General features: G+C 42.8%; 1 protein-coding gene across 1 annotated transcript; it reads right to left on the reverse strand.

Moving 5' to 3' along the window:
* Nucleotides 1-1,598: 1,598 nt before the first annotated feature.
* Nucleotides 1,599-4,721, reverse strand: LOC121269738 (paramyosin-like). The gene is made up of 2 exons (XM_041174650.1): nucleotides 2,406-4,721; nucleotides 1,599-1,748 (listed from the first exon to the last, which is right to left on the reverse strand). Exons 1-2 carry the CDS (start codon nucleotides 4,719-4,721, stop codon nucleotides 1,599-1,601), a joined length of 2,466 nt encoding a protein of 821 aa, XP_041030584.1.
* Nucleotides 4,722-14,739: the final 10,018 nt, after the last annotated feature.

Raw genomic sequence — 14,739 nt, forward strand, 5'->3', positions numbered from 1 at the left:
GGTGAGGTGATGGTATGGCGGGTGAATGTCATTCGGCCTGCCATCAAAATGGCGTGTTTCCAGGGAATACATACTTAATGAGGCAGGATTGGGATGATACTGTATGAACGGCTGCCATTGCGGCTGGTGGGTAAGACATCCTTTTCCCGCTCGCTACTGCGCTTAAGTGCAAATCTGGGATGATTCCGCCCCTTCCCTTTCGTTCTTCCTCTCCCATGCTCCCCTTTCAACTGTATAAAAACCATCACATTTCTCCCTTCCTTCAGTTCTGAAGAAGAGTCATAGTCGACTCGAAATGTCAACTCTGTTTCTCTCCCCACTGATGCTGCCAGACCTGCTGGGAATTTCCAGCACTCTCTGTTTCTATTTCAGATTTTCGGCATCTGCAGAATTTTGATTTTACTTCCATTAAGTGGTCTGATTGTCCCAATATTTGACTCCCACTGCCCTATAGCTACTTATGCGTCAGTGGGATCTAAGAGGTTAACAATGGAAGTTCCTGGTGATATGTGGCCAGATTGGGTAAGGACAAACACGAAGCTCATGCCTGAAGCCTTTTGCATACACAACTAAGGGACCTAATATCTCCTTGTGATTCCTATATCCATGATTGCTATTCCCTGCAGTGAGCCTGTGCCTTCACTAAAAAAAGCACACGCTTTAACATCACTCATGCCCAAGTTCCTTCCAGGAAAAATTGGCAAAGAATCTCAAACCATGTCAAGCTTGGGCTATCATTAACTAAAATATCCTTAGCGTCAGTACTATTTTCGATTAGTATTGCTTGAGTAATCAGTCTTGCTAATAAAATCATTGGGATGATTTGCCTGGAGGAGCTACTACACCCAATAGTACAGAGGCACCTCAAATGACTATCAGTGGATAGTCATTTATCCAGCATGTGATTCAACACCTTTGCAGTTCAAGCACATTACATTCAATCCGGGCTGTGTGTGTTAGGTTTTGCATTCACACAAAACCAATCGTGACCTCAAGACATCCCAAAGAAAACACTTTTGGAGAAAAGTTCCAATTATGTAATGCAGAAAATGTCTTTGTGCACAGCCAGGCCCCACTAACAGCAATGAAATAAAATGATCAGATAATCTGTTAAAGTGATGTTGGCTGAGGGATAAATACTGGCCAGGAGACCAGGGAGAACTCCGCTGCTCTGGTTCAAACCAATGCCATTGGATCTTTTGTATCCACCTGAGAGGGAGAGAGGGGCCTCAGTTTAATGGCTCATCCATAAAAAGGACTTACTCTGACAATGCAGCACTCACTCAGTACTCCACTGGAGTACCAACCTAGACTTTATGCTCAATAGCAGAATTTGACAACTCAACCTTATGATTCAGGCAAGAGCGTTACCACTGAACCATGGTTGACACCTATAACATGTTTTCACAATTTAATACATTAATGGTGACATGCTCTTTAAGCATTAATATTTAATTGGTTTTATGCATATATATAAATTTGGTACAGCTGGTGTCAAGTGATGTAAAATACTATGACAATAATTGGTTGTGGCTAATGTTGATGGAATTCGCTTGCAGGGTTTTCATGTAATGAAGTCACATGCTAACTAATTCAATTTAGGGCCCTGATGAAAACAAAGTATAGAAACGCTTATTGAATTCATCCTTTGAACACCTGTCATAATATCCATAACCACGTTGGGTTTCTACATCAGAGTAGTAACAGTTTAGAAGACAATTGTGCTCCAACTTACAGTTGCATGTGTTCTTTCACAAAGTAAGAATTCAGTGTGAATTTAGTTAAATTTTGGATAAATATTGGTGACTTAGCTTAACACAATAACACAAGGCTCACAATTTCACAGAGCCTCGTAAAAGGGTCAAAGTTTATCTGTAAGAATGCTGATAAAGACACCTTTCCAGGGACAAGATTCTAATCGACTGAAAATTGAAGTATTCCAGAAAAAATTGAATCCCCGTGGAAGAGGCCATGTGACAGGCTTAAAGTCCCTCTCACCCTTTGCTCAAAACTTATTGTACTTCTAACATGCCCAGTTCTGATTAAAGGTCACAGACTCTGTTTGTCTCCACAGATGCTGCCATAACCTGCTGAGTATTTCCAGCATTTTCCAATTTCCAGAATCCGCAGTATTATGCTTTGCAACTAAGGTAGATTCTCTCTAATGTGAAGACCCCTAAATTAGAACCCATGCCAATTCTCAGCAGGGTTGAGTTCCACTGGAACTAATGTGTGCGCACCCCTTTGCAAATGAACCAAAGGTTGTGCATAAGGACAGAGGAGTTAAGATGCATCCACAAATGCAGCACAATTTCCTGCTCAAATTGGAAACCAGTCAGATTCAAAGTCCAGCTCAAATTTAACCATGTTACTGCCCTCACAATCCCACAGAATTTTTCACCTACCTGTTCTAAAGCTTGAATTCTTGCCAGCAGCATTGAGTGCTCCTCTTGCAGAAGTTTCAGGGTCGCTTCTTTAGTGTGCAGCTCTCCCTTTAAGGTGAGTGAGAGCTGGGATTCCTCTTTAACCATGCCCTCCAAAGAAATCACTAATTGAGACTCTTTAGCAAGCTGAGTTTCCAGGGCTTTCTTCTCCTGCCGCATGGTTATTTCAACTTTTCTTATTCCACATTGCTTTTCTTCCAATGCCTCCTCAAGTTTTGTCCTAAGGCTCTTAACATTTACCTCAGAAATTTCAAATTCTTTCATTCGTTTTTTCAACTGTGTTTCAAGGTTTTGCTTTGCTACTTGACAGACAGACTCTTTGAACTTGAGCTCTTCAATCTTTTTGTTAAGCTCTGCTGTTACATTTGCTTGTTCTTTTTTCTTCAAAAGGCCAAGCTCATCAAACTCACTGATCTTCTTTTGAAGTTGCACCTCCAAGTTAGTTTTAGCAACTTCCAACTCTTTAATCCTATCTCTCTGACATTTTGTTTCAAACTTCACTTCCCTTTCAAATTTTTCAAGGCTAGAGCACTTTGTTTTCCAGCGATGTAGTTCTTCATTCATCCCACGTTGTTTGACACCCATTTCTTCATTACGTTGGGCCAGTCTTCTTTCAGTCTCTTCCATTTCTTTTAGTAAGGATTCCTGCTTGGAGATCCTTGCCTGTAATTTCTCCTCAGTTTCTTCTTTCATATTGATTAGCTTTTCCATGCGAGCTATCTTTTCCTGTAGGACTTTGGTCTCCCCTTCCTGCAGATCTTCCATCAGCTCTTCCAGCATCTTGCTTCTCTCTTGCAGCTTCCTTTCAGCTTCATTTTGTTGTCTTTGTTGCTCTCGCAACTGACCGACCTCTTCGTTCAAACTTTCAATTTCATCTTTGAAGTCTTCCAACTCTTTGTTTTTTTCATTCAATTCCATTTCAAACCTGCTTCTCATCTTCACAATGAACCCTGCCTTGTTTATTTCAGCCTCAGCCATTCTGCTCAGCTCAGCTTCAAGTTGCTTCTTTTCCTTAAGAATCTCCGGAGAAATGTGCTGCCTTTCGTGAAGTTGGCTCTCTGCATCCTTGATGCTTTTCTTGAGTTCCTCCATCTCCTGCAAGGTCTCTTTTAAAGTTTTGTCTTTCTCTTCCACTTGTTTTCTTAGGTTTTTAATTTTGCCGTTTTGCTTACTTTCTACTCGTTTAAATTGCTCATTCAGCTGCTGCTCAAAATGTTCCCAATCTCGGACAGTTTTCTCCAGGTCTGAACATTGCTTTTTTAATTTTAATTCACTATCCACTCTCTCTTCCATGTCCATCTTTAATTTGGCAGTCTTCGATTCAAGACTAGTTCTGGACTCTTCCATATCCCCTATTTTCTGAAGCAAGTCTTTGTTAATTGCCTCGAGCTGGGAATGGGCTTCATCTCGCTCTTTGATCTCATCAAGCAACATTTTAATTTGCTCCTGGTACTCTTCCTCCGAACTTTCTTTTTCCTTCTGTAACTGCTCGACTTGGCTGTACCTCTCCTCTAGCTTGCTTTCGACGTCTTCTTTCTGCTTGGTCAATTGATCCAATTTGGCACAGCGCAAGCTAAGCAGCCTCTGATTCTCCTGGTTTTGCAATAGTTGCCCTTGAAGCTCTTTGACTGTTTCCATTAGTTCCTTCTCACTCATTTCTTTGATCTTTAAAAGCCCTTCTAAATTTTTGACACTTTGAAGTAGCTCTGTTTTGGCACCATGTTTACCTTCAGCCTCCTCATCGCTGCTGCGAGAATCCAATGAATCCAGTTCCCTCACTGAAGCCAGTTTGCCTTTAAGGGCATCACATTCAAATCGAAGTTGATGATATGAAAGCTCCATCTCATTGAACTTTTTTCTTAAAGTCACTGATTCTTCTGTCCTTTTCTCCAGCTTAACCTCGTACTCTTTCAATTTCTCTTCTAATATCTGCTGATTGTCCACAGCTTCCTTTCCTTTGAATTCTGGCTCTGCTAAGCTTTGGGAATTCTGTAATTTTAAAATATAATCTTCAAGTTCTGCTATTCTGTCACCTCTGTGTTGGTTTTCTTCTTTTAATTTTATCAGTTGCTCTGCTAAAGTTTGGTTATTTAAATCTGTCGACAGCTCCCCTGGAAAAGACTCAAAATGTTCTCTTCTCTTAGGTTCTGTGGGAGTCATCAGTTCTCTGTGTTGCTCCTCAGAAATGTATGGCTCCTTTAATTGCGCCCTCCTCCTGTGTTCGGCATGTTGCCCTTTCTCCTTATCACTCTGCACTTTTATAAGTTTGCTCCCCATCATTTCTGAATCATTCAGGTATTTTAAATTTTTGTCTAATTCCAGATTGTTTAAAATCAAATCGTTGTCAGAATGATCTTCCTCCTCAGTAAATAGGTATATATTGGATAGTTTTGAATGGCATCTTCCAATGTGGACGTAATGTGTGCACGTGGGTCTATTTTCTGCTTGTGTTCTAGTTTGTCTTTTGTAGAAGCTCGGAAGTTGGTCAATGCCTCCACATCAATGTATTCTTTTTGTTTTGTACACTTTGAAATTTGCTCTGTCAGCTTAGTTTTATCTTCTGTGAGCTCTCTTGCAGTCTAATGACAAAGATAACGTAAAAGGGCAGGTGAAAGGGCCATTAAACAGAAGTCAAATCATTAAGAAATCCAGTTTTCTTACAAAGCTACACAGATATTTTTCTCTTCAGAATCAAGTTTATAGCCCAAGTTCATTAACTTTTCTTGTCCACACCTACTGATGACACTAACTCATGGTGGGTTGCTCTCCAGGTGTTCACCATAGTTCTTATTCTTTAGATGTGGGCACGTAAGTTGAGCATCCATAAGCTATTTAACCATGGGAGTTCTCACAGCTGAGCCTGTTCCTGTTCTTCCCTATATTGGGTGGAATTTACTGGAGCCTGCTGGAGTGGGCAAGCTGACTGCCAGGCCTGGAGATTTGTGTGTGGGACTCTCCAGGCAACAGGAAAATTATTCCAGATTTAGTTAGCAGGGTCCGATGTGGATAACTCATCCGCTATCAGTGTGAAGGTAACTGGCCCACTTAAATCCAATTATCCCTGAGCCTGCCAGGAGATGCTGGTGGCTGAGGGATTAACCAAGACTCACGCAGGTCTCCCTTGTCTCCAGATAGCTGCCCAGCAAACCCTATCAGGCTTGCCAGCAGCCTATCAAGGGTAGCAGGAGGTCATCATTCACAGGCACTCAAAGTCTGATTGAGGGACCTTCATTGGGAAAAGGAGGGCCCTGCTTAAAGCCACCTTCCTGCCTTTGGTTCCAACTGCCCTCCCCATGACCCCCATTTACCTCTCTCCAGAGATCCAGCCTCTGATTCGCTGGTAGCTCTCGAGGGGTGGGATTTCACCCCTCCTGGGAACCTAATCCAATGGGAGTTCTGATGCTATCTAGGTTGGCACCTCCTTACCTGGTAATTGTGTTGGGCCTCCCAGTGAATGGCGAGTTGGAGGTTCCCATCAGTTCTCCAAACACTGGGTGGGGCCCCTGTTGCCAAAATTAAATTCCGCCCATTGTGTGTAATTTTGGGCATCACACTCTAGAAAGGATGCCAACACCTTGGAGAAATGTGGAGGTTTACGAGCATGATACTGGGCATGTGGGGGGTTCAATTATCTGGAGAGATGAGGTAAATTGATTATTCTCCTTCAAGCAGAGCTTAAGGGGATATGTAAAAGAGGACTTTAAAATTATGGAAGGCACTTAATAAATTAGGAGAAATTGTATCCACAGGCAGGAGGGTTGGGAACAGACTGGACACAGATTTAAGGTAGCGGGCAAAAGAAAAGTGGTGGGGGGTGGGGGAGATGGTGGGTGATTTTTAATGCAGCGAGTTGTTATAATCTGGAATGCACTGCCTTAGCAGGTGCTGGAAGCAGGTGAAATATTAACATTCTAACGGAATTGGATGTACTCTTAAAAATAAAAAAAAAGACTTGCAGGGTTCTGGGGAAAGAGGAGGAGATGAGGACTAGCAGGAAAGCTCTTTCAAAGAAGCCCACAGAGTTCTGTGAATCTATAATACATGCAGTGAGTAGCATTAACAGTGTGGCCTATTACCCTTTCTGTAAAGAGAATTGCAGTGCTCTCCCTGCTGTGTCATTACAGAGTGGGCATTCAGCTGTATGATTTGATACCACACTGGAAATTGCATTTATCCACTGAACCATCAGAATGATTTGTGTTCCTTTTTTCATATTACAACATGTTTATTAGATCTTTTAAAAAAGGCCTAGCTAGAGGCAGTGACAAAGTCTGCTACTCATACAAGCAGAATTAAAAGTACATTAAGTGGAAGTGCCACATATTTATCTCTGGACTAATAAAATATCAAAAATGCCCTGTAATAAACACCAATGGAGCTGATTGTTTATAATCAATGATAGGCTTCATTTACCTAGCCTGAAAATGGCTAGGTTACCAAAAAATCTTAAACATTATGGCCTGAATCTTACCCTTGGGACGCGCCCAAGGTCAGCGCAGCCGGAAGCGTTTCCAAAGAGTCTTTCAAAAGTGGACTTTCCACTCCCGACTGCCTGCCCACTCCAAACATTTCATAGCATGGGCAGTATGAAATACGGGTCAATTGGCTTGGGTAACAAGCTCACTTGCCCATTAATTAATTTTGCTTAAAACGATGGGCAAGCTGCCGATTTTCAGCACATCCCCCCTCAACCATTTTATGGGGACTGGAGCAGGGGTGGGGCAGGAAGGTGGTGGGCTTGCTACCTCCTGTATTTCACGTGATCCCCCATCCAAAAACAAAACCACTACCGGTAGGGAGGGGCTGTAAAATCCAATCCTATGGGCAGAATTTTCCCCCCGTTATGGGGGGGGGCGGAGTTCAGGAGCGGGCATGCCTCTGATCGGTGCCTTTGATTGGGGGGGGGGGGGAGGGGCGCCATTTTACGTGGGCGGGCCAATTACGGCCCGCCTAGCGTGTCGTCCACAAAGAAGCGCTATGTGCTCCCTGTGCAGGAGCGGGGGGTTGGGGTGGGGGTTATTCCCTGAGCCAGGAGTGCGCTCTTTTGCACATGTGCACGAAAGAGCGCACTCACCACCCTGAGGCTAAGTGCTGCCTCAGGGAGATCAGCTCTACAATAAAAAATCTTAAAAACAGAGAAAGCAAAATTCCCTGACATGTCCCCTCATGTGCCACATGAGTTGGGACATGTCCATCACTTTTAAACACACTTCAATTACATTTTTAAAAACCTACATGAAACCTCATCCCACCCGTGGATGAGGTTTCATGCTTTTTCTAATGCCCGCCAGGGCTCCTGGCCTGTCCACCAACCTTAAGGTTGGACAGGTAGGTCCACTAATTACTTTAATTACTGTGTCAATGGCCTCAATTGGCTGTTGACAGGTCGGATAGTGCACAGCTGATTTGGCTGAGCCCCCGCCCATCTGAAAATTGAAATGAGGTGAGGTGACGTCGGGAATTTTGCCTGACATCATCCCGTGTCATTTTATGCGTCGGAGAGCGGGCCCCGCCCCCTGCTCGCTGACCGGGAAATCCTGGCCTATGTGTATCGCTCGTTTGATTGAAAATATTTCTTATAATTCAAAACAAAGCTGAGTCACATGTTTTAATATCACTCTTTTACTAATCAGACAAGATGAGACAATATAACAAGTTCATCCAGGATCTGACCAACTTAAGTAGTGGGTTCTTGTGCTCAGTAGGAATATTTAGTCACCCTTTATAGAGTGTATTTTATGTTCAGTTGAATATCTTACCATCTAAAAAGTGGTTGAAATCTCATTTGGAGCTAAGAACATTCTGTGCTAAGAACAATCAGGGCATCAGCTTAATAAGGGGTCAATGTTCTTGTTTAGGCTGGCCAGGTACAGCTTAGCAACTCCCCTCGTGGATCAGGAACAATCAAGTAATAAATCATCCACTAACCTGTGTATCAGGAGATTGGCCATCAAGGCCAGAGGATAAAGGCTAAAGAGAAAAACAGAAATAAAAACAAAAACTGAAAACATAAAAATCAAACAGAAAGTAAAGGAGACAAGGTAACAAGTGGGAACAGGAAAAGAAAAGAGAAGCAAGGAGAGGTTTAAAGAAGAGAAAAATATTAGCACGAGATCAAAGTCTGCTAATGTTCGTACATAAACGTGCTTCTCATCTGCAAAATTATAAATTGACAATATTTTCAGGCGTTCATTGTTACTTGTCTATTTGTAATTAAATTAAAATAAATAAAAATGCATTTTAAAACATGCAATTAATTTAACAATACAAACTGTAGAGTCGATTTATTATACTGTCAGATCTCACCTTTTCTTCTATTTCTTTGATCTGTCTTTTCTGAATTTCTATCTTGTCTTCCAATTCTTTAATTCTCTGCAGGGGAATAAACCACAGGCTGTTAGAGAATGACCAACAACAGATCCTAGAAGGTGCAAATGGAAAAATAGAAATGAGCATATACCGTATCTGTTTCATTATTTCAATAAATTATATTTAAGTTTCCTGGTTTTATTTTAAAGTTAATTGCTAAGTAATTGGTAATTTTCTTGCTGTTAAGTTATAAATCAATTAAAAAGGATCCTATTCTCATTCTGGGTGCTAGGGGGTGCAATATTGTTTTCAAAGCAACGTACAGACACTTTCAGTAAGCATTCAGAAACACAGTGCAACCAACTTCCAACTTGTTTCATAACTCTTGAACACTGCTTAGAATAAGGACCTTTATATGGACTGTTTAATTAATAGTAACCAGTGATACCCACTCTATTAAAAACACAGCCATAACGTGCAACACAGGGAGAAGCAGACTTGTAAAGGCAACAATACAGAGTTGCTAGAATCTTTGCAGTATTCCGGCAAACGGAGATTAAAAGCTCAGTTGCTAATCTGTGTGAGGACAAAGGCCAATATTCTCACCAGCTGCTTAGCTACTGACTACTCACGTGTTAAAACAAGCGCAAATGGATCTGAAGTGGAGAAACCGTTGTATGTTTTTGCTTTCTCATTCACACATTCTGGTTCCAAGAACCAGTGAAATAAACTCCATACATTACAAAGATGCGAGCAGCATTTTCTTTTGGAAGAGTCTATTTTTCCTCTATGAGGGAAGTACATTGCTGTCTGTCAAAATAGTTAAACCAACCGATCTTTCTTGGACGGTATGTTTCCTCGCCACCTCCACCCCTTTTATTGAATGGTCATTTTGTTTGAGCAGGCACAAACACAAACTCCCAGTGTGCCTCCAGACCAGGAAGCTCATGGTCACAGAGTTACCATAGGAACACAAGCTTAGAGGAATGGTAAACGAATCATTCTTTCGATTGTTGTACTTGAGAGAGTACATCTCATCATTAAGTAAGAGGACCAGAGAAAAGAAACTGCTAGTCTCCGAGAAACAGCGAACTTCAATTTTTTATTTTAAAAAGTGGAAGGTTCACAACCACACAACACCAGCAAATCCTAAAATATAAATATGTATATAAATATAAATGTTTCAAATCCATATTTTAACAGTCCTTATTGTATTAACTGAAAGACTATTTATCTACTGGCTTTTCAATAAAGATTTTTTTTCACAAATGTTCACATGTCTTGCAACAGGAATATAATAAATTGTTCTCTGTAAACAGTTGAGCCATTATTTTTTCAAATGTTCCTCTTCACATGATGTATCTCTTTGCCCATCTCTAGATCCTTGTGTGTTTTCCTCATCTTTCTGTCACTGCTGTATTTCTACAATGTGAAAAATGATATTTTTAGTACTTTTTAAGTGACCACTAAATCAGGCTGACTGGTTGCTGACAGCAAAATGCTTCCCTGTAGACTTGAAATACCCACAGGCAAATGAAAGTCCATTGATCTATGGCAGCTCAACTTATCATGTCTTTGGCAGCCATGGGAACCACACTCTAAAGTAAGTATTTACATTATAACAAGACCCCATCCTGGAACAGCAGGACCATTTTGGGTCTGGAACCTGATTCTCTGAATGGTGTGTCCATCGATTGCTCTTCTCCAGACCAGACCAATTGTCACCCCACATCTATGTTCCCTGGAAAGCTTGTGGAAAGAACCATTCTACCAAAGGAAGGATTTCTATTTAGAGGGCCATGCCATAGGTTACAAGGGCTCATCAGTACTTGGATTTTTCAGGTTGCAGCAATCACAGGATTGGAGAGGAGACCTGGGAAGGTTGCTCCCCGGGAGCTTCACACTTACCTGGGGGTCTTTCTGTGAGATCTGAGGGGCTGCAGTGAGGTGAGCTCTCCCAAGGAAGGGGAGAAGAGGACAACCTCTCCAAACAAGCAGGCACAACTGGAAGTAGCCAAGGAAATCAGCAAAAGGATGGTGCTTCCAGCAATCTGCAGACAGTGCACAGAGAGGGTCCAGGACCTCAGCAGGGCATGACAGGTGAGTGGCAGAACCCTTTCAGGTGCCAAGCCCCACACCCTGACATGCCCAGTATTCTCCTGCACAGCACTCCTCAGAAAAACACACCTTGCAGTTCCACGCATTCCTCTCCCTGCAAGCACCCCACATCCCTATCTGAACAGCCAACACTCACCCTCAACCTTATGCCCTCTCACGCCCATTCATCACAGTCACCCTCCACTAATGGTGTCTTACCCTCCTCTCTATACAAGCTGTTATGACACTCACACCTCTCTGCTTTCTCTCCTTGTAGGGGGAGAAACACACAACTTGGCCATAGGGATGGGGGGTGGGGAGTGGGGGGTCTGGCAGTGCAGTGTGGGCAAGAGTGACCTTCCAGTGGCAGGCACTTTGATGGCCACTGGCGATATATGCACGCCTGCTCCACTGGGAAGGAAAGCTTGTTCCAGGAGGCAGCAGATAATAGCTGCAAACTGCTGTGAGAACTTGAGTCTCATGAGACACTGGTGTTCAGACACGTTGAGAAAGCTGATTTTATGTCGGCCAACCCTTTGTTGGGGATGCTTACCTTCTTTCAGCTGGATCAGGTGTCCATCCACACTGCCATATGGAGGGTCATGTGGCTGAGGGGAAGGCAGCTGGTGCTGCTACTGGTGGTGTTCCTGCTGCTGTTAGAGAGGATGGGTGGCCTCAGCAGAGATGGACGGTGGGAAGTCTGGCAGCCAGGAAGTGCACCTCAAGGTTAGTGAGGTGCTAGACAGGTGAAGTGCCTTTCAAAAAATTGGCAATCACCTGTCAAGCAGTGAAAACGCTCTCTGAGAGAAGTGTTTTGATCAGCCGTCTCTCAATGGCCATGGCTGGAGCTCTTCAGTGTAACTTATCAAAACCTTCACAGCTTGTCAATTTCACTGAAGAAGCTCTCCCCGCTGTGCACTCGCCTCGGTGACCTTGGTGAATTGGTGGTAATTTGGGAAACAGGTTCCATGCCTGGGAAATTCAGGATTCAGGGCTAAAGCACTTCATTATTGACTTCTTAGCAACTTCAACAGATCCAAGGAGATCCCCGCTCACCTTCAATGCTAATCCCAGAGTAAGCTGGAATTGGGTCAGATCACACTGGAATCCTGACCTGAATCCATTTCCAGGAATGTCCCACCCTGCTTGCCACAAGCCCTTCTCCAAATGCCTGGAAAAATTCTGCCCATGCATTCCATTCATAAAGACTTTTATCTTAACTACTGCGCTGAAATCTTGCATGATTCAAATTATCTCCTATAAAGCAAAATGTTAGGTTTGGAAATTTTAGTGGATCCTCCATCCAAACTAATCAATATAATGTAGGCAATATACAAGGATCTGCTTTGATACTGTTCAGGGAAAGTGGAATAATATGAGGCTCAATAACAACCAGTGTGTCACTCCATGCAATTATGCAATGTAGCACTTTGTAATGTCCCTTTAACTTCAAAAAATCTAATTGCCAGAGGTAAACACAGATTGTAGTCACTCAGATCAATTGCTGTTTGTTAGTTTCAGCATTGGAAGACTGAATACTTCAAGATTATTTTGCACCAGAAGTGTAGCTTTGATATGTGCTGCATATTTTTAATTGACACTAACTGCTATTGCATGACATTGTTCATGATAAGTTAGAGGTTGCAGAAGAACAAAGGTGTTAGGACAAGTAGTACCAGGCACATTGACTTATAAGCACTTTGGGTGGTTCTGAAATGTACTAACAATAAGAAGGGGCCTGGATGGACTGTGCTGGGATGGGCATCTCAAGCCCTTGCTTTGAGGAGGTTACAAGGTCTGGTGGGACTAGGGGAAGGCCCCTAGGTCTAGGGAAACTGGCAGATCAATGACCTGCAAGCTTCCAGAATCTGAAAGTGCCGTTCAAAGCCCTGGAGCCTGAAAACATAGGAAGCAATTCATGCGTTAGACATTGTGTTGTGGTTGCAATCTTATCTCCGAGTCAGAAGGTTGTGGGTTCAAATCCCACTCCAGAGACTTGGGCACAATATCTTGGCTAATGCTCCAGCACAGTACTGATGGAGCATTGCACTGTCAGGAGTGCCATCTTTCAGACAAGACATTAAACAGAGGGCCATCTTCTCTCTCAAGTGGATGTAAAATATCCCATGGTACTATTTCAAAGAAGAGCAGAGGAGTTCTCCTTGATGTCTGGCCAATATTTTCCCTCAACGAACATCACTAAAACAAATTATCCGATCATCACTTAATAGCTGCTTGTGGAACCCTGCTGTGTGCAAATTGGTTGTTGCATTTCCTATATTACAACAGTGGCTACACTTCAAGAGTACTCCATTGGCTGTAATGCATCTTGGGACATTTAAGCTTGTGATGCATACAAGTTCTCTCTTCTTTTTGTATAGCAGACAGTAAAATCGGACCCTCGATGTGTTTATCCATCATGCATGCTAATTGCCTTAAGCTTCCCAGCCATCAAATAGATGAATTCAACACTTCCTTTACAGTAACCGAGCATAACGGAAAATGTTCATGCTTCCTGAAATACTTCTGGCAGAGATATTGGTTTCTAATATTCTCATATTCCTCAGCTCTCCTTTATTTAGAAATTTTCAGCCAGTCCTATCCAACTCTTTTTTATTTCCAGCCAACCTGCAGGAATTCCCTTTCGATCATTTATTCACTTCTTTGCTCCCTGCCCTGCCAATATTCCTCTGTTTCATTATTCCAACTCTGACCCGCTTGTACTCATTTCTTCTGTTCTCTCTCACCTCAGGCTTTCTTATTTATTTTGTTCTTCTTGCTGCTACCGCTCTTGATTTTTGTTTGTGCCTTTTGATCTTCCAATACCCTGTCTATAGTGCCAAACAGTTCAATGCCCATAAGCACATTTCATCCATCTGCAGTCAGGGGAACACTTGGGCAATTTTGCTACTGTGGGCAGATGCAAGTTGGCAACACCTCCCCAGGTCTAGTTGCAGAAGGTGGTAGGTCTCCTAGAGAGGGGGGGTGGTTTGATGAGGCTCTTTAGTGGGGATAGGGGTAGGAAGCTGTTTGGTGGGGGAAGAGTATTAAGGGTTTGAGGGTTGAGTGTGGAGGAGAGGCGGTAGGCACGTGGGAACTGAGACAGTCCCTAAACCTTGGAGGTATAATTGGGGCAGGGATTGTAACTATGCACCAGCATTGTTGCGAGGGACTTGAAATCCAAAGGATCAGTCTTGGAGTCCTCCTGAGAGCATGCATTAGTTCCACATTAGACAGTGCATTTACGAACTAAATCACTGGAACAGTTAATTTTGAGGCAAAACTTAAGATTTGTTCAGTTTTCAAACAGGAAGGTGACTAAGTAAACACAGTTCTTGACCTGGAAATCACTGCCTCCTTGAAGCACTGTCCTGATCCACACTGACACAGTCCTCCACCTTTCAATTATCTCAATTTCATCATTAGTGTTTCATTCAAGAGTCTGTGTTGCATTATTAACATGAAGGGCCAGAACTTACATGGAGGGGCAATCACAGTCGGGTTGCCACTCCACCCGATTTACTTACACTGCAATGCAGCTACACCTTTCTCACCCAACCTTCCGACTCAGGCCAGATGAGTACACTGCAGTGCACAGTGCAGCCGGTCCCCAAGTCCTTCAGTCCAGTGTATCAGGCAATCCTTATATGGGAATTTCTGGTGGGCGGGGTGGCAGGGCATGGGGGTGCATCTTGGGATACCTCTCAGGTACAATACCCCAGAGATTGGAAGTTATGGGCTGAAGTGTTGTTTTCATATTGTGAAAAGGTAATGCTGCTTTAATCAATGTCATTTGTTACCTGATTCCCAGCATACCATCATTTTATGCATTGCTCAGTTAAATAAAATTTTCAATCATGTTAATCATGTTAGGGGAGGTGGTGGCAGA

Source organism: Carcharodon carcharias, chromosome 1 (assembly GCF_017639515.1).
Source record: "Carcharodon carcharias isolate sCarCar2 chromosome 1, sCarCar2.pri, whole genome shotgun sequence".
NCBI classification, from domain to species: Eukaryota; Metazoa; Chordata; class Chondrichthyes; order Lamniformes; family Lamnidae; genus Carcharodon; species Carcharodon carcharias.